The sequence below is a fragment of the Porites lutea genome, chromosome 1, assembly GCF_958299795.1.
Source record: "Porites lutea chromosome 1, jaPorLute2.1, whole genome shotgun sequence".
Taxonomy (NCBI): domain Eukaryota; kingdom Metazoa; phylum Cnidaria; class Anthozoa; order Scleractinia; family Poritidae; genus Porites; species Porites lutea.
This window is the reverse complement of record NC_133201.1, coordinates 47629699-47656763: the sequence shown is the minus strand read 5'-3', so window position 1 is coordinate 47656763 and position 27065 is coordinate 47629699. Positions and strand designations below refer to the sequence as shown.

General features: G+C 39.5%; 1 protein-coding gene, 1 long non-coding RNA gene and 4 other non-coding genes across 6 annotated transcripts; 3 read left to right on the top strand and 3 right to left on the bottom strand.

Annotated features, from left to right (window-relative positions):
* Positions 1–386: 386 nt before the first annotated feature.
* LOC140939190 (uncharacterized) lies at positions 387–2252 on the bottom strand. Its single transcript, XR_012165613.1, has 3 exons — positions 1791–2252; positions 1347–1485; positions 387–645 (listed from the first exon to the last, which is right to left on the bottom strand). It is a non-coding gene; the product is annotated as an uncharacterized lncRNA (long non-coding RNA).
* A 1870-nt stretch (positions 2253–4122) lies between these two features.
* LOC140924359 (U5 spliceosomal RNA) lies at positions 4123–4243 on the top strand. The gene has a single exon (XR_012164256.1). It is a non-coding gene; the product is annotated as a U5 spliceosomal RNA (small nuclear RNA).
* Positions 4244–5178: 935 nt separating this feature from the next.
* On the bottom strand, positions 5179–5295 carry LOC140924380 (U5 spliceosomal RNA). Its single transcript, XR_012164262.1, has one exon. It is a non-coding gene; the product is annotated as a U5 spliceosomal RNA (small nuclear RNA).
* A 6541-nt stretch (positions 5296–11836) lies between these two features.
* Positions 11837–11957, top strand: LOC140924283 (U5 spliceosomal RNA). Its single transcript, XR_012164231.1, has one exon. It is a non-coding gene; the product is annotated as a U5 spliceosomal RNA (small nuclear RNA).
* Positions 11958–15153: 3196 nt separating this feature from the next.
* LOC140931193 (uncharacterized) lies at positions 15154–27017 on the bottom strand. Its single transcript, XM_073380958.1, has 6 exons — positions 26896–27017; positions 26214–26296; positions 17578–17688; positions 16838–17303; positions 16319–16457; positions 15154–15268 (listed from the first exon to the last, which is right to left on the bottom strand). Exons 1-6 carry the CDS (start codon positions 26969–26971, stop codon positions 15154–15156), a joined length of 990 nt encoding a protein of 329 aa, XP_073237059.1. The 5' UTR covers positions 26972–27017.
* Positions 19698–19818, top strand: LOC140924261 (U5 spliceosomal RNA). The gene has a single exon (XR_012164227.1). It is a non-coding gene; the product is annotated as a U5 spliceosomal RNA (small nuclear RNA).
* Positions 27018–27065: the final 48 nt, after the last annotated feature.

The following is a 27065-nucleotide window of genomic DNA, read 5'->3' as shown; positions in this document are numbered from 1 at the left end:
TGTTTATGCAATTAATTCGTTTATTGTTCTATTTCAAAAGACTCAGATAAACTTACCCTGGACGCGAAAAGATCCAACAACAACAGCATCAATACCCAGCGCCTTTTTTCTTTCTTTCTTTTTATTTTTGGTAACAGTGGTGGGGAACACCACATGGAGCGAGAAGAGGAGACACCTGCTGTGCGCGCCCTAGTTTTCCCTTTTTCTACGATCTCTGGCAATGCAATTTCATTGGCTATAAGCACCTTTGGGGGTTAGTCGGTCTGTCTCTTTTCTTTTTCTCTCCTCGTGTGCGCGCGTCCTCGAAATTTCTCCCTTTGCCCTGATAAAACCCGGCGCCTGCTACACAGGCTGCAACAACTTAAAACAGAACCAGGCAATAGTGTCACAAATTGTATTTTAATGAGTGATCCATTGGTACTGTTTTTCAACAAAAATCAGAGGACGTCTTACATACATAAATCGATTATTTCTGAGCAAGATATCAAAAATCACAAATTTCAACCAAGAATGAGAATAAAACGGGAAGACTACCAGCCCTTCTTGTCAATTTTCTTTTTCTTCTTTGGTTTTGGACGCCATATTGGCTTTTGGGAAGCTGCAGATACTACACGTTCGGCAGCTTCGTTTTCCAACCGCGCCTGTCTGTCAAGAGAAAAAAACATTCTTAGATTATTAACTTAGGCGCTGTATTTTCTATCTTTTGGTACTAATTAGTCGCCAGATCTGCCTTTCATGCACCCCTGCGTATTAAAATTTTGGACCTAGCAAAATGACGTCTGAGAAACACAGAAATTCAATACTGATGACGCGTCACTACCGTGATTGGTCGTGCCGCGTGGGAAATTTGATTCAACCAATCAGAAGCACTACCCAGATCTGGGTAGTGACGTGTCGTCAGTATGGAATTTCTGCCCTCGTTTCTCATACGTCATTTGGCGGGAAAACCAGTGGTAGCGTTTTCACAGGCTATTTAATTTTTAGATCACAGGAAGTTTTAAGCGAGTCGCAAATCTGATTTCTCTACAAAGCGTTTTACAAATGACATTTGTTAAACTCCATGACTGATGATTTGATGTTCAGGTCAAAAACGAAAGGACTACAGACAATGCACGGAAACTACCAGTAAGAATTTGCTAAGAACAACCTCGCGTTGTTCAAAGACGATCACAGGTGAGGTCATTCTGAAAACGCTACAACAGTATAACATTTTCTGTCTTAAAATTTTCCAAATAGCAAACTAGTTGGCGCTTCTTGAGGATCAATTCTGTTGTCGTGTTTTCCGAGTTGATCTACTTGCCACGTACATTTGTTTCAATTAAAAGTGCAAGTCGGGACTCACATACCTTCGTCTCCGAATCACATATCTGATCGTCTTGTTGATGAAGAGCAGGGTAGAAACCAACACAAAACTTGTAATCAGTGTTCTGATTATTTCCTGTCTGGTAATACCGCCGAACAGGGATCTGATGTATGTCACGTGACCTGTGGATAACAAAACAGTATATTATTACACTCAGAAAATTTCCAAGTCACTTGGATAAGACGGGTACGGCGAGTTGAGATGTTTTGGTAAGAAAGTCCTATCTAGCGTTTGACTGAGCACCAGGCAACTTTTCAAAAAAAAAAAACACCGTTTCCCATCAAGACATTTTTCGGTTTTCCTAATCCCGCACCGTATCCCAGATCCCGAAAATACCCTTCCAGTTCCTGAGTCTGAAGTGTTTCCTTAGCTACTACGGTCAAGCTGTGCTAATATAATTTACTTTACAAACAGGATATTCACTTACTCTTAACGTATACAGCGTACAGCTCAGAAACGGTATCAATGAAGGCGCAAATCGAAGTGAAACAGAAATTAATAATCCATGCAATCGTATCCCAAATTCCGTTAGCCAGGTCAGTGAGTTGGCACCAAGTCCACTCTGCAAAATCGGTTGCTTTGTCTCAAGTCCACCGCGCCATCCACAAGATTTGCTGCCAGGTCGACTCAGCCATAAACGGGGCCTTCTCAAAGATCCACTCTGCCGTACACTTAACTCCACCGCAAAATTTACAGGTCATTGTCGCCACAAAGTCAACAGTTGTTTTTGATGCCTTTTTTACTCCGTTCCATGTCCAAGCTGTTATCGCCGCTGTATTCCTGCGCAATTTGTTCCATGTCTGCTCCGTTAGACTCAGAGGCCTGGGTTCACAAGTTTGGTTGTTGTAGTGAGGTACACTTTCTGGGTTCAAACAGGTTTGCGAGTCGTGATTCTAAATAAAATCAAGAATTTTAAAATCAAAATTGAAACTGATCAAGATCTTTAAGACGATTATCTTTTGATTGTTCAATGGCAAAAAGTTTTACTCTGCGTGCACTTCTTTTGAAACTATCAGAAAATCAATCAACGACATTTTATTCATGAAAATAAATAATATGTTTGCCTTATAGCAATTAGATGCAAGCTTTGAAGTTTGACTGATCATTAAGTGACGTTACTTTTGTGAAAGTTCAAACGCACTGACATACAGTGTGTGCGGTCTATTACCTGTTCCTCATGGAAAGTACTGTAGATATTGCCTTGTGCAGAGCCGGTCTCTCGAACAACCACTTTTAAGTCAAGTTTCAGGGTTTTAATTTGCATCTTGATGATATAATTCTGTCGTAAGAGTAGCAAAGAACACCAATAAAGGTTTGAAGAAAAGAAGAAAATAAACTAAGTAGTCTAACTAAATAAGTATATCAAGTAAGCGCTTTTATATCATACTTTTTTAATTATCTCTTCTTGTAAATAGTTTGAAACCAAACTACGGGTTGTAGTCCCAACAATAATTTAAGAGCTTCAGTTACTTGGGTTATGTGAGGCCCAGTGTTTTAAATAACAAATATAAGTTATGATAAGAATCCAAGACTTCAAAGTTATTTAAAAATGCCATTTGCTTGAAACGTGATAATAAATATCTCTAACCGTTTAGTTTATCGCAGCCCTTAAAGAAACCTTTACCTTTCCTTGCAAGTTTCCGATGACAGTTGCTCCATTTGCGAAGTCTTCATAAAAGAAATCTGGTTTTTTAGCCATGACAGGGTCTGCAGAATGAAAAGGAGGTTGTAACTTTTCAAAAAAGAACTTGGTCATCAAGTTCGATTTAAAACCTTTGCCTGAAAGTGGCCGTAAACTTGACTTGGTTACAGATTATAGTTCACGGTAAGATTTTTGAAGACCAAAAATAACTTAAGATCATATAAAAACCCTAATCCCAAATGATCACAATTTTCATAGCTTTTACACCAGAGTTTAGTTTTGTCTGTGGCGCAGAGTAATGTTAAAGATCCATAAAGTGTTGTTCTTCTGGAATTATTTGTTGAACACGTCACGAGCAACTGTCGATGCGCGAGCTAATGCAAGGAGTAATGCGCACGTGTAACATTCTCGGTACCATAGCAACTGAAATAAAGCTTGACTTTCGCAAAACATGATTTTAAAAAAAGTGTAAAGTGCCCCTTTTTAAGAAAAAAAGATTAATTTTACGGTAGATAAATGGCCCATAAAATTCTCCATGCACATTATATAGAGTTGGATGAAAAAATGATGCAAATGTTTGATTTTACTATTACAAATTATGCTGCAAACTTCCAGGAAAATATTTTTCATTGCTCGAAAAAAACAAGCCGCCCAATCTCTTTTTAAGACGCCTAAAAACCTTACCTTTACGCACTGCGTTAAGCGTAATTGAAAGCAGAAGTAAGCCCACCAGCGCGGTAAGCAAAAATATAATCCTCATGATTACAAAGAAACTTTTTTTCTTTTCACACGAAGCGCACGTCTGTTCGCTTCGAAGAGAAGTTCCAAATGATTGTATGACGTTATAATCAGAGTTTTACAAAATCAGCTGGGCGCTATTTATGCGCGCGCAAGTAGTATGTTTGACTTATTTATTCTTGAGTTTTATTTTTGCTGTTATTTATCATTTATCTATTTATGTATTCAGCTCTCTGTCATTTGATACAAGCGCTCTTGGTTCTGGTTTCTGAGTTTGTACATTACGCATGCTTTCCATGTAAATAATATATATTTATAATGTGCCCACAAGGCTCTTCGCGTCATGCTCAACATAGTACTCTTGGCTTTCAATGCACGTTACCTCTAATTTTCCTTCATCACGAACAAATCTTTCGCCTTTTACTAAAGATTTCCGTGGAGGAGAGCAACTGAATGAGTCTATAGACCAATTTTTCATCGCCCTGCCTTGAGGCGGGGCTCACAAAACAGATATCAGTGCAAACCAATATTTATGGCGTACATTTGAGGACAAAAATAATTGAAAATAAAGGACAATTTGAAGTTCAAAAATTAGACTATCCATGTCGAAATCTCGTCATATGAATTTGAAATCGCAATGAACGCAGTCGAAATAGCGTCATTCGAACTTGAAGTTACTTTGAACAAGTTGAAACTTTAAAGGGAAAACTCGACATCGCGGATGTTGAAGTTCAACTCACCATTCCAACTAAAATGCAAATTACATGATTTGAACTTCAATTCACCTTCTCCACTCTAATAAGCCACTTAATCGTCAAAAATGCAAGCATAATGTTCCACAAAATTCCAAATGAAACCTATAATTTGAACTTAAAGTCACGTCACATATTCGAATTCGAAAAACCAAAATTTCAATTCGAAAGGAAGCGGAAGTAAAAATACACAGGAACCGGAAATGATAAGAGTTTTTATGATAAGAGCTAGAGGTTAAAACAGGAGCTACAACCTTGGACAGCATAAAATGGAACATCTAAACTCTCCCACCTCATCCTCCAAAATCAAGAGTGAAGTCGCGCGAAGGACATTTTCTAGAGTGTGGGAGGGAAGGGGTTCTAAAGTTTTCTTTTTATTTTGACCAAGATTGTGAGTTACATTATCTTTAGCCAAATCTAAAGTCTACATGATGGTCGACAAAAATTATTTTTGAGGTCCGGCCCCTTCTTATCTTATGGTCTGCATCTGCAGTCACGTTAATACTCACACTGAAATCGCCATAGAAATTTCCGTATTAATGGGGTGTCCGTATTAAGAGGGTTGAATTTAGAGAAAATGTAATGGCTTTCTATCTCAGGGACTAAGCAAACTCTCTGAATAACGAGGTGTCCGTTCCATAAAGCGGGAGTCGTCTGTGTGGCAACTTTCACATCTTATCGTGGGCCCCGCCTCAAGGTAGGGCGACGACAGATTAGTCATAGAACTCATTCAGTTGTTGTCTTCCACGGAAATCGTAAAAGGCGAAAGATTTGTTCGTTATGAAGGAAAACCAGAGATGCTGTGAAAAGCGTAGCCTAAAGGATTATTTTCAACGTGCCGAGGGAAACCTTGTGGGAAAGGTGAACATTATCTACATAAAACGCATGCGCGGAGAAAAGGGTGACATTCGAGAGCCAACTAGAGAATAAGGCCAAAATTTGATCATAATAAAAATCCCCAATTGACTAGACGAAACTTTTATTTAAGGGAAACCTCCCATTTTGTTTGTAACGGCTCATCTGTTAAGCGCATGAAGTTTGAGTTATCGGTGTATTGATAAAAGTGACTTCACATCGCCCACAAATACGATCATACAAACAGATCAAGTTGCTCACAAGTCGACCTTTTCGTCCTTGGGGAACAGTTCTCTAGGGTACCATCACGCAGTCTGAAATGGGAAAACAAAACGTACAAGCTAAAAAAAACTCAGTGGTATTATTTTTAACAAATCACCGGCTTTTCTGCCCTGCCGCATGCGTTTACTTTGTTACTCCACCAATGTAACCGCGCCTACCGGGCAAATGGGGGATTGTTGGCGACATGGGTCAGGTTCCCAATGAATTTGGGCCAAATTTTAAGCAAAGTTTTCTAGCCAAGGAAAAAGGAACTAGAGCTCTTGAAATAATTATTTCCCTTGATCTTTTTTGAACAGTCAAGTCTTTCTGATGATGGACACTTTAATGTCAGCACTCTGCCTTGGAAAAGTGTCCTATGAGTGAGTTGTCTGTAAATAGACTTTTTGATGACTTACCCTTGGGCTCCTGTCTGAACTTATTTTTGATGTTACAGTAATGAATCGAGCTATATTATAGAAACTAATTTCAATTTCATTTAGTCTTTTAACATAAGTCAGCATTTGGGTGACTTAACTATAAATTTCGGGCGACATAACTGCTGCGAGATGACTTTCAGGCGCCATGGCCGCTTTTTTTTGTCTTTGTTTATTTGGTTCTTTTGTTTTTTGTATTTTGGAGGTTCAAGGGACGTATTGCAATGCCCCAATGTCATGGAAACAACGGAAAGAAAACTAAGAAGACCAAAAGTAAAAACAACGCGAAAGAAAACAAAACCTAGGGGACTGGTGGGAAGGGGACCACTTGACCGTAAACCCTAACTCGTACCCAGTCATCTGTATTTGGATCGCACCCGTGACTCGCTCTCCCCTTAACCGCGCTTCTCTCGTTGAAATATGATAGTAGACAGAGAGAAAACTGGGAACGAGTCAGCTGTAAAGCTTAAACCATATTGCAATAGGAAGGCGAAGGAAGAAGACAGCAAACGTTGTGTGATAGTCCTAAAATTATTATTTGAAATTTTTTTTCCGCCAAACTTCACCTTCCCTTTTAAAAACAGATCCGTTTGTAAAAGACTTGAACACAGAAATGTTAAGTGATGATCACGGTAAAACTCACGCTTGCGCTTGGGAGCGCAGGCGACATTGTATGGCGTACATTTGCCGACAAAAATAATTGAAAATAAAAGACAATTTGAAGTTCAAAAAGTAGACTATCCATGTCGAGATCTCGTCATATGAATTTGAATTGGCAATGAACGCAGTCGAAATAGCATCATTCGAACTTGAAGTTACTTTGGACAAGTTGAAACTATAAAGGGAAAACTCGATATCGCGGATGTTGAAGTTCAAATCACTATTCCAACTAAAATGCAAATCACATGATTTGAACTTCAAAAAACATAACTTTAAACATAACTTTAAATTGGTGAGTTCGCGGTTTGCAAAGTGGCAAGGCGGCCATGCATTAAAAAAGGTTTAGTTTCGCCCTAGTTTTCCCTTTTCTATGATCTCTGGCAGTGCGTGGAACTCCATTGGCTACAAGCACCTTTGGGGGTTAGTCTGTCTGTCTCTTTTCCTTTTCCCTCCTCGTGTGCGCGCGTCCTCGAAATTTCTCCCTTCGCCCTGATAAAACCCGGCGCCTGCTCCGCAGGCTACAACAACTTAAAAGCGGAACCAGGCAATAGTGTCACAAATTGTATTTTAATGAGTGATCCATTGGTACTGTTTTCCAACAAATTTTAGAGGACGTCTTACATACATAAATCGATTATTACTGAGCAAGATATCAAAAATCACAAATTTCAACCAAGAATGAGAATAAAACGGGAAGACTACCAGCCCTTCTTGTCAATTTTCTTTTTCTTCTTTGGTTTTGGACGCCATATTGGCTTTTGAGAAGCTGCAGATGCTACACGTTCGGCAGCTTTCTTTTCCAACCGCGCCTGTCTGTCAAGAGAAAAAACATTCTTAGATTATTAACTTAGATGCTGTATTTTCTATCTTTTGGTACTAATTAGTCGCCCGATCTGCCTTTCATACCCCCCCCCCCCCCCCCCCCCTGCATATTCAAATAAGCAATAGCTTGAGAGATCAGCCAACACTTCCCTACTCCGCCACAGGTTTCCCCCCGAAATCACGTCTGAAAAACCCAAAATTCCATATTGATCACGCGTCACTACGGAGATATAGGTAGTTTTTCTGACTGGTCAAGCTGTTTTAGCTAATTACAAGCTCCACCCAGATCTGGCTAAAAATCAGCCGTAAATCAATTTAAAGTTGTTTAAAGTTATGTTTAAAGTTCTTAACATAATTTCTGCGCTAGCTTCTAGATCAGACGTCATTTCACGGGGTTTCCAGCGGTGGTGTCGCGAAATGTCGGCTGCTTTCTCAATCTGACTCAACCATTGGCGTCGTCTGAATTCATACTCATCCCTGGGTCCTTTCAATTGTGCTATGAAAGACTGCAACTTTATCATATTGTTTAATTTCTAGCCTGAGAAAACAGTCGACATTTGACGACGCTACCACTGGTTTCCCCGCCAAATGACGTCTGAGAAACGAGCGCAGAAATTCCATACCGATGACGCGTCACTTCCCAGATCTGGGTAGTGCTTCTGATTGGTCTTGCCGGGTAGGAAGTTTGATTCAACCAATCATAAGCACTACCCAGATTTCAGTACTGACGCGTCATCAGTATGGAAATTCTGCTTTCATTTCACAGACGTCATTTGGCGGGGAAACCAGTGGTAGCGTCGCCAAATGTCGGCTATTTCTCAGGCTATTTAATTTCCACATCACTGGAAGTATTGAGCGAGACGCAAAAAAAACGAATTTCTCTACAAAGCGTTTTACAAATGACATTTGTTAAACTCCATTACTGATGATTTGATGTTCAGGTCAAACACGAAAGGACTACGGACACTGTACGGAAACTACCCGCAAGAATTTGCTAAGAACAACCTCGCGTTGTTTAAAGGCGATCACCGGTGTGGCGATTTAGAAAACGCTACAACAGTATAACGGTGTAAATCTAAAAATTTTCTAAGCAGCAAACTAGTTGGCGCTTCTTGAGGATCAATTCTTTTGTAGTGTTTTGTGAATTTGTCTACTTGCCATACATTTGTTTCAATTAAAAGTGCAAGTCGGGAATCACTTACCTTCGTCTCCGAATAACATATCTTATCGTCTTATAAATGAAGAGCAAGGTAGAAACCAACACAAAACTTGTAATCAGTGTTCTGATTATTTCCTGTCTAGTAATATCACCGAACAGGGATCTGATGTATCTCACGTGACCTGTGGATAACAAAACAGTACATCATTACACTCAGCAAATTTCCAAATAACTTGGATTAGACGGGAACGGCGAGTTGAGCACACAACCTCAGTGAGAACAACCTCAGTGACAACCTCAGAAAGTCTTATCTCGCGTTTCACTGTGCACGAGAGACAGTCTACAGGGTCATGGGTCTGAAAGGAGGGATTCTGATAACCCGACTCTCGCTTCTTTTTTAAAAAATATCTTTTCGCATCAAGATATTTTCGTTTTTCCGAATCTCGCACCGTATCCAAGATCCCGAAAATACCCTTCCAGTTCCTGAGTCTGAAGTGTTTCCTTATAGCTACTACGGTCAAGCTGTGCTGATATAATTTACTTTACAAACAAACAGGATCTTCACTTACTCTTAACGTATACAGCGTACAGCTCAGAAACAGTATCAATGAAGGCGCAAATCGAAGTGAAACAGAAATTAATAATCCATGTAATCGTATCCCAAATTCCGTTAGCCAGGTGAGTGAGTTGGCACCAAGTCCACTCTGTAAAATCGGTTGCTTTGTCCCAAGTCCACCGCGCCATCCACAAGATTTGCTGCCAGGTCCACTCAGCCATACACGGCACCTTGTCAAAGATCCACTCTACCGTAAACTTTCCTCCACCGCAAAATTTACAGGTCATTGTCGCCACAAAGTCAACAGTTGTTTTTAATGCCCTGTTTACTCCGTTCCATGTCCAAGCTGTTATCGCCACTGTATTCCTGCGTAATTTGTTCCATGTCTGCTCCGTTAGACTTAGAGGCCTGGGACCACAAGTTTGGTTGTTGTAGTGATTTGGAAGAGGTACGCTTTCTGGGTTCAAACAGGTTTGCGAGTCGTGATTCTAAATAAAATCAAGAATTTTAAAAGTAAAAGTGAAACTGATCAAGAGCTTTAAGACGATTATCTTGTGATTGTTCAATGGCAAAAAGTTTTACTCTGCGTGCGCTTCTTTTGAAACTATCAGGAAATCATTCAACGACATTTTATTCATGAAAATAAATATGTTTGCCTTATAGCAATTAGATGCAAGCTTTGAAGTTTGACTGATCATTTAGAGACGTTACTTTTTTAAAAGTTCAGACGCACTGACATACACTGTGGGCGGTCTTAGTTACCTGTTCCTCATGGAAAGTACTGTAGATATCGCCTTGTGCAGAGCCAGTCTCTCGAAAAACCACTTTTAAGTCAAGTTTCAGGGTTTTAATTTGCATCTTGATGATATAATTCTGTGGTAAGAGCAGCAAAGAACACCAATAAAGGTTTGAAGAAAAGAAGAAAATAAACTAAGTAGTCTAACTAAATAAGTATATCAAGTAAGCGCTTTTATATCATGCTTTTTTAATTATCTCTTCTTGTAAATAGTTTGAAACCAAACTACGGGTTGTAGTCCCTACAATAATTTAAGAGCTTCAGTTACTTGGGTTATGTGAGGCCCAGTGTTTTAAATAACAAATTTAAGTTATGATAAGAATGCAAGACTTCAAAGTTGTTTAAAAATGCCATTTGCTAGAAACGTGATAATAAATATCTCTAATGGTTTAGTTTATCGCAGCCCTTAAAGAAACCTTTACCTTTCCTTGCTAGTTTCCGATGACAGTTGCTCCATTTGTGAAGTCTTCATAGAAGAAATCTGGTTTTTCAGCCATGACAGGTTCTGCAGAAACAAAAGGAGGTTGTAACTTTTCAAAAGTGATCTTGGTCATCAAGTTCGATTTAAAACCTTTGCCTGAAAGTGGCCGTAAACTTGACTTGGTTACAGATTATAGTTCACGGTAAGATTTTTGAAGAACAAAAATAATTTAAGATCATATAAAAACCCTGATCCCAAATGATCACAATTTTCATAGCTTTTACACCAGAGTTTAGTTTTGTCTGTGGCGCAGAGTAATGTTAAAGATCCATAAAGTGTTGTTCTTCTGGGCTCAGTTGTTCGAAGGCCGATTAGCGCTTAACCCGGGGTTAAATTTAACCCGGATTTCTCTTTCTTGAATTCAAAGCATTTTCTCGGATAATTTTCTCTGTTATATTTAGAGCTTTCAATCATCAACCAGTAGAAAAAAAAGAATTAAAACTGAAATGCTTTTTAAGTTTTCAAATCTGAATTCAAATCTCGCACTAACCCTGGGTTATCTTAACCCGGATTTGAACAACTCGGCCCAGGACTTATTTATTGAACACGTCACGAGCAGCTGTCGATGCGCGAGCTAATGCAAGGAGTAATGCGCACGTGTAACATTCTCGGTACCATAGCAACTGAAATAAAGCTTGACTTTCGCAAAACATGATTTTAAAAAAAGTGTAAAGTGCCCCTTTTTAAGAAAGAAAGATTAATTATACGATAGATAAATGGCCCATAAAATTCTCCATGCACATTAAATAGAGTTGGATGAAAAAATGATGCAAATGTTTGATTTTACTATTACAAATTATGCTGCAAACTTCCAGGAAAATATTTTTGATTGCTCGAAAAAAAACAAGCCGCCCAATCTCTTTTTAAGACGCCTAAAGATCTTACCTTCACGCAATGCGTTAAGCGTAATTGAAAGCAGAAGTAAGCCCACCAACGCGGTAAGCAAAAATATAATTCTCATGATTACAACGAAACTTTTTGTCTTTTCACACGATGCGCACGTTTGTTCGCTTCGAAGAGAAGTTCCAAATGATTGTATGACGTCATAATCAGAGTTTTACAAATCAGCTGGGCGCGGTTTATGCGCGCGCAAGTAGTATGTTTGACTTATTTATTCTTGAGTTTTATTTTTGCTGTTATTTATCATTTATCTATTTATGTATTCAGCTCTCTATCATTTGATACAAGCGCTCTTGGTTCTGGTTTCTGAGTTTGTACATTACGCATGCTTTCCATGTAAATAATATATATTTATAATGTGCCCACAAGGCTATTCGCGTCACGCTCAACATAGTACTCTTGGCTTTCAATTTACGTTACCTCTGGTTTTCCTTCATCACGAACAAATCTTTCGCCTTTTACTAAAGATTTCCGTGGAGGAGAACCACTTAATGAGTCTGTAGACTAATTTTTCATCGCCCTGCCTTGAGGCGGGGCTCACAAAATAGATATTAATGCAAGCCAATGTCGCCTGCGCTGCCAATCGCAAGCGTGAGTTTTCCCGAGATCGTCACTTAACATTTCTGTGTTCTAGTCTTTTGCAGAAACATTTGTTTTTAAAAAGGAAGGTGAAGTTTGGCGGAAAAAAAATTTCAAATAATAATTTTAGGACTATCACACAAGGTTTGCTGTCTTCTTCTTTCGCCTTCCTATTGCAATATGGTTTACGCTTTATGGCTGACACGTTCCCAGTTGTCTCTCAGTCTATTATTATATTTCAACGAGAGAAGCGCGGTCAAGGAGAGGGCGAGGCACGCGTGCGATCCAAATACAAATGACCCAGGACAAGTTAAGATTTACGGCCCCCTCCCCACCCTTCCCCTACGTTTGGTTTTCTTTCGCGTTGTTTTTACTTGTGGTCTTTTTAGTTTTTTTCCCCTTTTTTCCATGACCTTGGGGCATTGCAATGCGTCCTTTGAACCGCCAAAATACAAAGAGCAAAAGAAACAAAGACAAGGCGCCCGAAAGTCATCTCGCCAGCAGTTATGTCGCCCGAAATTTATAGTTAAGTTTCCCAGATGCTGAATTATGTTAAAAGACTAAACGAAATTAAAATCAGTTCCTATAAAATAGCTCGTTTCGTTACTGTAACATTTAAAAATATGTTCAGGAGCCCAACTGCAAGTCATCAAAATGTCTATTTACAGACAACTCACTCATAGGACACTTTATTAAGGCAAACCCATTAGAAAGACTTGACTGCCCAAAAAAAATCAAGGGAAATAATTATTTCAAAAGTTCTAGTTGTTTGTTCCTAGGCTAGAAAACGTTACTTAAAATTTGGCCTAAACTATCATTGATAAGGAACCTGACCCGTGTCTCCATCAATCCGGCCCCACTTGACAGGTAGGCGTTGTTACATTAGTGGAGTAACAATTAAACGCATGCGCCTTGCCTTCCAGCCACATTATTGGGTGATTTGTCTGTATCCGCTGTTGTCGTGCTCCGAAAAGCCCGTTCTCTCCTGGCACGTTAACAAATGCAAAACAGAACAACTTTGTATGACACTTTACAACAGCGGGTTTTTGGCGTCCATCCCCCGGGTTTTGTGTTGAAGAAGGCTCGAGGTATGTCAGAAATTTGTTGTTCTCGTTGACCTGCTGTCTGGCGATGTTCATACAGGAGATCTTGTATGTTAAGTGTTGTTGAATGTGGTACGTTACGGCTTCAAACATTTGTGGCACCCTAGCAACTTTCTTTTTATGAAATGGACCAATTAGTTCGGAAGACTATAATTATGGGACGTGACTGGAAACTCAGAGGATAAATTAAAAATGCAGTTCGCGGTAGAGAGCAGAAATTACAACAGTAGATATTTACATATACCTTAAACAACACCTGTGAATTAGGAAATATTCTATACCATTATTGTAAAAAAAAAAATTAGAAAATGGAAGTAAAAACCATCAACTTATGAATTCGATCAAAACACTAAAAAGAAACCAAAACTTTAACTAAAATAAGGATAAAGGTTATTTCCTGGAAATCTAGCCTAAGGGGTTAAGTTAAGATTTAAATATAAAACGTACATCCTATATTTTTAAATGTAAACAGGCCTTTGTTGAAAACCCTAATTGAACATTACTCTGTGGTAAAAGCCGGTTGTAGTGGAAGTCGTGGAAACTATTAAAAAAAACGTATTTTTTTTAGAACGAATTCATGACAGAAGAAGGTTTATGTTGATGCTATTTTACATGTCGAACTTGTAATGTAACTCTAAACAACTAATGTGACTTGTCATAATACATTAGCTACAAACCAACCTTAGTATATGTGTTAATATGGCAAAGATAACTCTGACTGTGGTCAAGAACCTTGATAAGGAAAACAAGACTAAATCGCATGACCTACCGTATGAAAGGCTCTTTAACAATTATTCCTCGAGCCCGAATGGGCTCTGAGTCAATGGCCGAATGGGCCATGAGGGCAAGAGGAATAATTGTTTAGTAAAATCCAATTAGTTGGTCAAAAATATCGAGACAAAACAACTTTAGCTAATTAAGCTAAAATTTAATCCTTTTTTTGCCACCAAGAGCCGGCGCTTTTCGCTACTAGTGGGCTATAACATAAATTAGCCTAGTAGTAGCCCAACAAATCAGAACGCAGCATTGATAAAAGACCACTAGTTGGATTTTACCAAGAGCAATAATGGCTCTTGATTTTACTAATTTAGTTAGGTAGCAGGCAGGGGCAATTTAAGGCCTCTCAGTCTAGAAGTGTATTAAGATTTGGATAAGTCTGGATAGGAATCTTAGACCTCACATTGGAGCCTTTCCTTCCTTGAAAAAAAGAGACCAGACACGAAAGATCTGCTGGATACCTTGGCTGTTCCTGTTAAAAGACCCGTCGGAGGAGCAGACGTGACACTAGCTGTTTATGCACTTGTTTATTTATTGTTTTCTTTCAAAAGACTCAGATCAACTTACCTTGGACGCGAAAAAATACAACAACAACAGCATCAATACCCAGCGTCGTTTTCTTTCTTACTTTTTTCGTTTTGGTAACAGTGGTGGGAAACATGCTAAGGGAAGAGTTACCCCATGTAAAGGACAGTCTTGGATTCTGGATTCCACGTCCTAGATTCTGCATTCCAGGTACTGGATTCCGGTCATTGTTGGTAAAATTTGGATTCTGGATTCCAATCTTTAGTAGGGTTCCAGATTCTTTGAGCTGTATTCCGAATTCCAAAGCCCATGATTCCGGATTTCACAAGAAAAAATTTCCCGGAGCCCGGAATCCAGATTTCCTCGACATGGAGCGAGAAGAGGAGGTACCTGCCGTTAACGCCCTAGCTTTCCCTTTTTCTACTATCTCTGGCAGTGCGTAGAATTCTATTGGCTACAAGCACCTTTGGGGATTAGTCTGTCTGTCTCTTTTCCTTTTCTCCCCTCGTGTGCGCGCGTCCTCGACATTTCTCCCTTCGCCCTAATAAAACCCAGCGCCTTCTACGCAGGCTACAACAACCTAAAAGCGGAACCAGGCAATAGTGTCACAAATTGTTTTTTAATGAGTGATCCATTGGTACTGTTTTTGAACAAAAATCAGAGAATGTCTTACATACATAAATCGATTATTTCTGAGGAAGATATCAAACATCACAATTTTTAACCAAGAATAAGTCTAAAACGGGAAGACTACCAGCCCTTCTTGTCAATTTTCTTTTTCTTCTTCGGTTTTGGACGCCATATTGGCTTTTGAGAGGCTGCAGATGCTACACGTTCTGCAGCTTCCTTTTCCAACCGCGCCTGTCTGTCAAGAGAAAAAGCATTCCTAGATTATAAACCTAGATGCTGTATTTTCTATCTCTAGGTACTAATTAGTCGCCAGATCTGCCTTTCAGGCCCCCCCTCCCCCCCTCCCCTGCATATTCGAATTTTGGAGCTAGCAATAGCCTGACAGAACAGCCAACATTTCACAACTCCACCACAAGTTTCACCGCGAAATGACGTCTGAGAAACGCAGAAAATTCCATAATTATGACGCGTCACTACCGAGATATTGGTAGTTTTTCTGATTGGTCCAGCTGCTTTAGATAATCAGAAGCACCACCCAGATCTGCGTAGTGACGCGTCATTAGTACGGAATTTTTGTGCTCGCTTCTGGGCAGACGTCATTTGGCGGGGTTTCTCAGGCTGACTCAACCATTGACGTCATCTGAATTCATACTCATCTCTGGGTCATTTCAATTGTGCTATGAAAGACTGCAACTTTATCATATTGTTTAATTTCTAGCCTGAGGAAACAGCCGACATTTGGCGACGCTACCACTGCTTTCCCCGCCAAATGACGTCTGAGAAACGAGCGCAGGAATTCCATACTGATGACGCGTCTTTACCCAGATCTGGGTAGTGCTTCTGATTGGTCGTGCCGCGTGGGAAATTTGATTAGCGTCGCCAAATGTCGGCTGTTTTCTCAGGCTATTTAATTTCTTGATCACTTGCTGAAGTTTTAAGCGTGGCGCAAAAAAATGGTTTCTCTACAAAGCGTTTTACAAATGACATTTGTTAAACTCCATGACTGATGATTTGATGTTCAGGTCCAAAACGAAAGGACCAAGGACACTGTACGGAAACTACCCGCAAGAATTTGCTAAGAACAACCTCGCGTTGTTCAAAGACGATCACCGGTGTGGTCATTTAGGAAACGCTACAACAGTATAACGGTGTAAATCTAAAAATTTTCTAAACAGCAAACTAGTTGGCGCTTCTTGAGGATCAATTCTGTTGTCGTGTTTTGTGAATTGATCTACTTGCCATGTACATTTGTTTCAATTAAAAGTGCAAGTCAGGACTCACTTACCTTCGTCTTCGAATCACATATCTGATCGTCTTGTTAATGAAGAGCATGATCGAAACCAACACAAAACTTGTAATCAGTGTTCTGATTATTTCCTGTCTGGTAATACCACCTAACAGGGATCTGATGTATGTTACGTGACCTGTGGATAACAAAATAGTACATCATTACACTCAGCAAATTTCCAAACCACTTGGACTCGACGGATACGGCCAATTGACCACACAACCTCAGTGAGTTTCTGCTATGTTTTGGTAAGAAAGTCTTATCTCGCGCTTGACTGCGCGCGGGAAACAGTCTACAGGGTCAAGGGTCTGAAAGGAGAGGTCCTGATCCCCCATTCTCGCTTCTTTTTGAAAAAAAACATCGTTTCCCATCAAGATATTTTTCGTTTTCCGAATCCCGCACCGTATCCAAGATCCCCAAAATACCCTTCCAGTTCCTGAGTCTGAAGTGGTTCCTTAGCTACTACGGTCAAGCTGTGCTGATATAATTTACTTTACAAACAAGATCTTCACTTACTCTTAACGTATACAGCGTACAGCTCAGAAACGGTATCAATAAACTCGCAAATCGAAGTGAAACAGAAATTAATAATCCATGACATTGTATCCCAAATTCTGTTAGCAAGGTGAGTGAGTTGGCACCAAGTCCATTCTGCAAGATCGGTTGCATTGTCCCAAGTCCACCGCGCCGTCCACAACATTCGCTGCCAGGTCCACCCAGCCATAAACGGCACCTTGTCAAAGATCCACTCTGCCGTAAACTTAACTCCACCGCAAAATTTACAGGTCATTGTCGCCACAAAGTCAACAGTCGTTTTTGATGCCCTGTTTACTCCGTTCCATGTCCAAGCTGTTATCGCCACTGTATTCTTGCGTAATTTGTTCCATGTCTGCTCCGTTAGACTCAGAGGCCTGGGTTCACAAGTTTGGTTGTTGTACTTAGGTGCACTTTCTGGGTTCAAACAGGTTTGCGAGTCGTGATTCTAAATAAAACCAAGAATTTTAAAAGTAAAGTGAAACTGATTGGGAGCTTTCAGACGATTATCTTTTGATTGTTCAATGGTAAAAAGTTTCACTCTACGTGCGCTTCTTTTGAAACTATCAGAAAGTCAATCAACGACATTTTATTCATGAAAATAAATAATATGTTTGCCTTTTAGCAATTAGATTCAAGCTTTGAAGATTGACTGATCATTTAGTGACGTTACTTTTGTGAGAGTTCAGACGCACTGACATGCACTGTGTGCGGTCTATTACCTGTTCCTCTTGGAAAGTACTGTAGATATCGCCTTGTGCAGAGCCAGTCTCTCGAACAACCACTTTTAAGTCAAGTTTCAGGGTTTTAATTTGCATCTTGATGATATAATTCTGTGGTAAGAGCAGCAAAGAACACCAATAAAGGTTTGAAGAAAAGAAGAAAATAAACTATAATTGATGCTAATTAGTCTAATTACAATGATTGGCTAGAAATAAGTGAATGCTCATCAAGTTAGTGCTTTTATATCCTGCTTTTTTCAGTAATTATCTCTACTTGTAAAAAGTTTGAAACCACACTTCAGGGTGTAGTCCCAACAATATTTTAGGAGTTCAGGTTACCTGAAAAGAAAATTTGGCTTAAAATTTGGCTTAACCGTGGGTTAAGTGAGGCCCAGTGTTTTAGATAACAAATATAAGTTATGATAAGAATCCAAGATTTCAAAGTTAGTTAAAATAGCTACCTGTATCGAAAGTATGCTAAACAGGAAAAAACGACCATGGTAAGAAAGACAACAATAGAGAGATAGTAAAGGTTTCTGCAAACGGAAAACGGTAGATTCAAGTTAAGAATTTCTAAAAATAGAAAAAAAGCTGATAAAAACAGCCCAAAGTAATTCTTATAGATGAAATCATGTACGTGAAACTGAAAATTTTTTTGTAGAAGGAAAGAACAGTTAAAAACAGGTAAAGGGAAAACTTGGTTACGTGGTACAAATACATTTGCCGTTTGCCGCAAATATGATTATAAATATCTCTAATGGTTTAGTTTATCGTAGCCGTTAAAGAAACCTTCACCTTCCCTTCCAGTTTCCGATGACAGTTGCTCCATTTGCGAAGTCTTCATAAAAGAAATCTGGTTTTTCAGCCATGACAGGGTCTGCAGAAAAAAAGAGGTTGTAACTTTTCAAAAGTGAACTTGGTCATCAAGTTCGATTTAAAACCTTTGCCTGAAAGTGACCGTAACCTTGGCTTGATTTAATACAAATTATAGTTCATGGTGAGATTTTTAAAGAACAAAAATAATTTAAGATCATGCAAAAACCCTGTTCCCAAATATCAGAATTTTTCATAGCTTTACACAAGAATTCAGTTTCGTCTGTGGCGCAGGGTAATCTTGAAATCTATAAAGCAGGGGCGGATCCAGGATTTTTTTTAGGAGGGGGTGCACTCGTCTCTGGCTCTACTTCAACGCCAATAAACCACATAGTTTTTTTTTTGGCAGAATACCAGTTGTATTAGAAAATCGCAGGTCATCTCAGGGGGGGGGGGGGGGGGGGGGTGCGCACCCCCTGCACCCTCCCCCTAGATCCGCCCCTGCAAAGTGTTATCTTCGTCCTGGATTATTTGATAAACACGTCACCAGCAACCGTCGAAGCGCGAGCTAATGCAAGGAGTAATGCGCACGTGCAACATTCGTGGTACCATGGAAACTGAAATAAAGCTTGTCTTTCGCAAAACATGGTTTTAAAAAAAAGTGTGAAGTGCTACCTTTCAAGGAGGAAGGATTACTCAGTATACGAAAGATAAATGGCGCATAAAATTCTCCACACAATATAGAGTTGGGTGAAAAAATGAGGTAAACGTTTGATTTTAGTAATAAAAATTATGCTGCAAACTTCCGGTAAAAAATTTTTTGGTGCTCGAAAAAAACAAGCCTTCCAATCTCTTATTAAGATGCCTGAAGATCTTACCTTCACGCACTACGTTAAGCGTAATTGAAAGCAGAAGTAAGCCCACCAGCGCAGTAAGCAAAAATATAATCCTCATGATTACAACGAAACTTATTTTCTTTTCACACGAAGCGCACGTCTGTTTGCTCCGAAGAGAAGTTCCAAATGATTGTATGACGTCATAATCAGAGTTTTACAAAGTCAGCTGGGCGCGATTTATGCGCGCGCAAGTAGTATGTTTGACTTATTTATTCTTGAGTTTTATTTTTGCTGTTGTTTATCATTCATCTTTTTATGTATTTAGCACTCTAACATTTGATACAAGCGCTCTTGGTTTTGGTTTCTGAGTTTGTTCATTGCGCATGCGTTTCATGTAAATAATAATTATAATCTGCCCACAAGGCTCTACGCGTCACGTTCAACGTAGTACTGTTGACTTTCAATTTACGTCATCTCTGGTTTTCCTTCATCACGAACAAATCTTTCGCCTTTTACTAAAGATTTCCGTGGAGGAGAACAACTGAATGAGTCTGTAAACTAATTTTTCATCGCCCTGCCTTGAGGCGGGGCTCACCAGCAAGAAATTAATGCAAACAAGCAAGTTACGAGTTTTGTCGTGATCATTGCTTTACATTTCTGTGTTCTAGTCTTTTGCAAAAAGATCAGTTTTTACAAAGGAAGGTGAAGTTTAGCGGAAAAAAATATCAAATAATAATTTTAGGACTACAGACACAAGGCTTTCTGTCTTCTTCCTTCGCCTTCCTATTGCAGTATGGTTTACGCTTTACGGCTGACTCGTCCCCAGTTGTCTCTCAGTCTATTATTATATTTCAACGAGAGAAGCGCGGTCAAGGGAAGAGCGTGGCACGCGTGGCGTGCGATCCAAATACAAATGACTGGGAACGAGTAAGGCTTTACGGTTAAGTGGCCCCCTCCCCACCCTTCCCCTAGGTTTGGTTTTCTTTCGCCTTGTTTTTACTTGTGGTCTTTTTAGTTTTCTTCCCCGTGTTTCCATGACCTTGGGGCATTGCAATGCGTCCTTTGAACAAGAGCAAAAGAAACAAAGACAAGGCGCACGAAAGTCATCTCGCCTGCAGTTATGTCGCCCGAAATTTATAGTTAAGTTTCCCAAATGCTGAATTACGTTAAAAACTAAATGAAACTAAAATCAGTTTGTATAAAATAGCTCGTTTCATTACTGTAACATTTAAAACTATGTTCAGGGGCCCAACTGCAAGTCATCAAAAAGTCTATTTACAGACAACTCACTCATAGGACACTTTATTAAGGCAGCCACTAAAGTGTCCATCATTAGAAAACTTGACAGTCCAAAAAAAATCAAGGGAAATAATTATTTCAAAAGCTCTAGTTGTTTGTTCCTAGGCTAGAAAACTTTGCTTAAAATTTGGCCTAAACTATCATTGATAAGGAACCTGACCCATAGGCGTCGTTACATTAGTGTTACATTAGTGGAGTAACAAAATAAACGCATGCGCCCTGCCTTCCAACCACATTATTGGGTGATTTGTCTGTATCCGCTGTTGTCGTGTTCAGAAAAGCCTGTTCTCTCCTGGCACGTTAAAAAATGCAAAGCAGAACACCTTTGTATGACACTTTACAACAGCGGGTTTTTGGCGTCCATCCCCCGGGTTTTGTGTTGAAGAAGGCTCGAGGTATGTCAGAAATTTGTTGTTCTCGTTGACTCACTGTCTGGCGATGTTCATACAGGGGATATTGTATGTTAAGTGTTGTTGAATGTGGTACGTTACGGCTTCAAACATTTGTGGCACCCTAGCAATTTTTTTTTTATGAAATGGACCAATTAGTTCGGAAGACTCTAATTATGGGACGTGACTGGAAACTGAGAGGACAAATTAAAAATGCAGTTCGCGGTAGAGAGCAGAAATTACAACAATAGATATTTACATATACCTTAAACAACACCTGTGAATTGGGAAATATTCTATACCATTATTGTAAAAAAAAAAAATAGAAAATGGAAGTAAAAAGCATCAACTTATGAATTCGATCAAAACACTAGAAAGAAACCAAAACTTTAACCAAAATAAGGATAAAGGTTATTTCCTGGAAATCTAGATAAGGGGTCAAGTTAAGATTCAAATATAAAACGTACAACCTATATTTTTAAATGTAAACAGGCCTTTGTTGAAAACCCTAAATGAACATTATTCTGCGGTAAAAGCCGGTTGTAGTGGAAGTCGTGGAAACTATTAAAAAAAACGTATTTGTTTTAGAACGAATTCATGACAGAAGAAGGTTTATGTTGATGCTATTTTACATGTCGAACTTGTAATGTAATTCTAAACAACCAATGTGACTTGTCATAATACATTGGCTACAAACCAACCTTAGTATATGTCTTAACATTGCAAAGATAACTCTGACTGTGGTCAAGAACCTTGATAAGGAAAACAAAACTAAATCGCATGATCGACCGTATGAAAGGCTCTTTAACAATTATTCCTCGAGCCCGAATGGGCTCTGAGTCAATGGCCTCATGGGCTATTGACTCAGAGGCCATGAGGGCAAGAGGAATAATTGTTTAGTAAAATCCAATTAGTTAGTCAAAAATATCGAGACAAAACAGGTTTAGCTAGTTAAGCTAAAATTGAATCCTTTTTTTGCCACCAAAAGCCGGCTCTTTTCGCTACTAGTGGGCTATAACATAATTTAGGCTAGTAGTAGCTCAACAAATCAAAAAGCAGCATTGATAACAGGCCACTAGTTGGATTTTACCAAGAGCAATAATGGCTCTTGATTTTACTAATTTAGTTAGGTAGCAGGCAGGGGCAATTTAAGGCCTCTCAGTCTAGAAGTGTATTAAGATTTGGATAAGTCTGGATGGGAATCTTAGACCTCACATTGGAGCCTTCCCTCCCTTGCAAAAAAGAGACCAGACACGAAAGATCTGCTGGATACCTTGGCTGTTCCTGTTAAAAGACCCGTCGGAGGAGCAGACGTGACACTAGCTGTTTATGCACTTGTGCGTTTATTGTTTTCTTTCAAAAGACTCAGATCAACTTACCTTGGACGCGAAAAAATACAACAACAACAGCATCAATACCCAGCGTCGTTTTTCTTTCTCACTTTTTTCGTTTTGGTAACGGCGGTGGGGAACACGCTAAGGGAAGAGTTACCCCATGTAAAGGACAGTCTCGGATTCTGGATTCCACGCCCTGGATTCCAGATTCCAGGTACTGGATTCCGGTCTTTGTTAGTGAAATTTGGATTCTTGATTCCAATCTTTAGTAGGGTTCTATATCCTTTGAGCTGTATTCCGGATTCCAAAGCCCAGGATTCCAGATTTCACAAGAAAAAATTTCCCGGATTCTGGAATCCAGATTTCCTCGACAGGGAGCGAGAAGAGGAGGCACCTGCTGTCAACGCCCTAGTTTTCCCTTTTTCTACGATCTCTGGCAGTGCGTAGAATTCTGTTGGCTACAAGCACCTTTGGGGATTAGTCTGTCTGTCTCTTTTCCTTTTCTCCCCCCGTGTGCGCGCGTCCTCGACATTTCTCCCTTCGCCCTTATAAAACCCCGCGCCTGCTACGCAGGCTACAACAACTTAAAAGCGGAACCAGGCAATAGTGTCACAAATTGTATTTTAATGAGTGATCCATTGGTACTGTTTTTGAACAAAAATCAGAGGATGTCTTACATACATAAATCGATTATTTCTGAGGAAGATATCAAACATCACAATTTTTAACCAAGAATAAGTCTAAAAGGGGAAGACTACCAGCCCTTCTTGTCAATTTTCTTTTTCTTCTTCGGTTTTGGACGCCATATTGGCTTTTGAGAAGCTGCAGATGCTACACGTTCAGCAGCTTCCTTTTCCAACCGCGCTTGTCTGTCAAGAGAAAAAGCATTCCTAGATTATAAACTTAGATGCTGTATTTTCTATCTCTAGGTACTAATTAGTCGCCAGATCTGCCTTTCAGGCCCCCCCTCCCCCCCTCCCCTGCATATTCGAATTTTGGAGCTAGCAATAGCCTGACAGAACAGCCAACATTTCACAACTCCACCACAAGTTTCACCGCGAAATGACGTCTGAAAAACGCAGAAAATTCCATAATTATGACGCCTCACTACCGAGATATTGGTAGTTTTTCTGATTGGTCCAGCTGCTTTAGATAATCAGAAGCACCACCCAGATCTGCGTAGTGACGCGTCATTAGTACGGAATTTTTGTGCTCGCTTCTGGGCAGACGTCATTTGGCGGGGTTTCCAGCGGTGGTGTCGCGAAATGTCGGCTGCTTTCTCAGGCTGACTCAACCATTGACGTCATCTGAATTCATACTCATCTCTGGGTCATTTCAATTGTGCTATGAAAGACTGCAACTTTATCATATTGTTTAATTTCTAGCCTGAGGAAACAGCCGACATTTGGCGACGCTACCACTGCTTTCCCCGCCAAATGACGTCTGAGAAACGAGCGCAGGAATTCCATACTGATGACGCGTCTTTACCCAGATCTGGGTAGTGCTTCTGATTGGTCGTGTCGCGTGGGAAATTTGATTGGCGTCGCCAAATGTCGGCTGTTTTCTCAGGCTATTTAATTTCTTGATCACTTGCTGAAGTTTTAAGCGTGGCGCAAAAAAATGGTTTCTCTACAAAGCGTTTTACAAATGACATTTGTTAAACTCCATGACTGATGATTTGATGTTCAGGCCCAAAACGAAAGGACCAAGGACACTGTACGGAAACTACCCGCAAGAATTTGCTAAGAACAACCTCGCGTTGTTCAAAGACGATCACCGGTGTGGTCATTTAGGAAACGCTACAACAGTATAACGGTGTAAATCTAAAAATTTTCTAAACAGCAAACTAGTTGGCGCTTCTTGAGGATCAATTCTGTTGTCGAGTTTTGTGAATTGATCTACTTGCCATGTACATTTGTTTCAATTAAAGTGCAAGTCAGGACTCACTTACCTTCGTCTTCGAATCACATATCTGATCGTCTTGTTAATGAAGAGCAGGGTAGAAACCAACACAAAACTTGTAATCAGTGTTCTGATTATTTCCTGTCTGGTAATACCACCAATCAGGGATCTGATGTATGTCACGTGACCTGTGGATAACGAAACAGTACATCATTACACTCAGCAAATTTCCAAGTCACTTGGATGAGACGGGTACGGCGAGTTGAGTACTCAACCTCAGTGAGTTTCTGCTATGTTTTGGTAAGAAAGTCCTATCTGGCGTTTGACTGAGCGCCAGGCAACTTTTCAAAAAAACACCTACTGTTTCCCACCAAGATACTTTTCGTTTTTCCGAATCCCGCACCGTATCCCAGATCCGAAAATACCCTTCCAGTTCCTGAGTCCGAAGTGTTTTCTTAGCTGCTACGGTCAAGCTGTGCTAATATAATTTACTTTACAAACAGGTTCTTCACTTACTCTTAACGTATACAGCGTACAGCTCAGAAACAGTATCAATGAAGGCGCAAATCGAAGTGAAACAGAAATTAATAATCCATGCGATCGTATCCCAAATTCCGTTAGCCAGGTGAGTGAGTTGGCACCAAGTCCACTCTGCAAAATCGGTTGCTTTGTTCCAAGTCCACCGCGCCATCCACAAGATTTGCTGCCAGGTCGACTCATCCATAAACGGCACCTTGTCAAAGATCCACTCTGCCGTAAACTTAACTCCACCGCAAAATTTACAGGTCATTGTCGCCACAAAGTCAACAGTCGTTTTTGATGCCCTGTTTACTCCGTTCCATGTCCAAGCTGTTATCGCCACTGTATTCTTGCGTAATTTGTTCCATGTCTGCTCCGTTAGACTCGGAGGCCTGGGTTCACAAGTTTGGTTGTTGTACTCAGGTGCACTTTCTGGGTTCAAACAGGTTTGCGAGTCGTGATTCTAAATAAAAACAAGAATTTTAAAAGCAAAAGTAAAACTGATCCTGAGCTTTAAGACGGTTATCTTTTGATTGTTAAATGGCCAAAAGTCTAACCCTACGTTCGCTTTTTTTGAAAGTATCAAAAAATCAATCAACCACAATTTATTCATGAAAATAAATAATAAGTTTGCCTTTTAGCAATTAGATGCAAGCTTTGAAGTTTGACTAATCATTTAGTGACGTTACTTTTGTGAAAGTTCAAACGCACTGACATGCACTGTGTGCGGTCTATTACCTGTTCCTCTTGAAAGGTACTGTAGATATCGCCTTGTGCAGAGCCAGTCTCCCGAACAACCACTTTTAAGTCAAGTTTCAGGGTTTTAATTTGCATCTTGATGATATAATTCTGTGGTAACAGCAGCAAAGAAAACAAATAAAGGTTTGAAGAAAAGAAGAAAATAAATTACAATTGATGCTAATTGGACTAATTACAAAGATTGCATTTCTAGAAATAAGTAAATGAATATCAAGTTAACGCTTTTATATCATGCTTTTTTTTATCTCCTCTTGTTGTAAACTGTTTGAAACCAAACTTCGGGGTGTAGTCCGAACAATATTTTAATAGCTCCAGTTACCTGAAGATAAAATCTTTCTTAGAATTTGGCTTAACCGTCGGTTTACTGAGGTCCAGTGTTTTAAATAACAAAATAATACAGGTGATGATAAGAATCCAAGATTTCAATTTGAAAGTTATTTAAACCAGCGAGCAGTGTCGAAAGTATACTAAACAGAAGAAAAGGCTACTATAGTAAGAAAGACAACAATGGAGAGATTTAGAGTCAAGCTTCCTGCAAACGGCAAACGGTAGATTCAAGTTAAGAATTTCTAAAAATAGAAAATAAGCTGATAAAAACAGCCCAAAGCATTTCTTATAGATGAAATCATGTGAAACTGAAAATTTTTTGTAGAAGGAAAGAACAATTGAAGACAAGTAAAGAGAAAACTTGGTTACGTGGTACAAATTCATTTGCCGTTTGCGCAAATGTGATTATAAATATCTCTAATGGTTTAGTTTATCGCAGCCCTTAAAGAAACCTTTACCTTTCCCTGCCAGTTTCCGATGACAGTTGCTCCATTTGCGAAGTCTTCATAAAAGAAATCTGGTTTTTCAGCCATGACAGGGTCTGCAGAAACAAAAGGAGGTTGTAAGTTTTCAAAATTGAACTTGGTCATCAAGTTTGATTTAAAACCTTTCTTGAACGTGGGCGTAGACTTGACTTGGTTACAGATTATAGTTCACGGCAAGATTTTTGAAGAACAAAAAGATCATATAAAAACCCTGATCCCAAAAGATCAGAATTTTCATAGCTTTTACACCAGAGTTTAGTTTTGTCTGTGGCGCAGAGTAATGTTAAAGATCTATAAAATGTTGTCATCTTCCGGAATTATTTGTTGAACAAGTCACGAGCAACCGTCGAAGCGCGAGCTTACGCAAGGAGTAATGCGCACGTATAACATTCTTGGTACCATAGCAACCGAAATAAAGCTTGACTTTGCAAAACATGATTTTAAAAAGAGTGTGAAGTGCGCCTTTTTAAGAAAAAAAGATTACTTATACGATAGACAAATGGCCCATAAAATTCTCCATTACATTATATAGAGTTGGATGAAAAAATGATGGAAACGTTTTATTTTACTAATAAAAGTTATGATCCAAACTTCCAGGAAAATATTTTTCAGCGCTCGAGTTTTTCAGTCTTTTTAAGACGCCTAAAGATCTTACCTTCACGCAATGCGTTAAGCGTAATTGAAAGCAGAAGTAAGCCCACCAACGCGGTAAGCAAAAATATAATCCTCATGATTACAACGAAACTTTTTGTCTTTTCACACGATGCGCACGTCTGTTCGCTTCGAAGAGAAGTTCCAAATGATTGTATGACGTCATAATCAGAG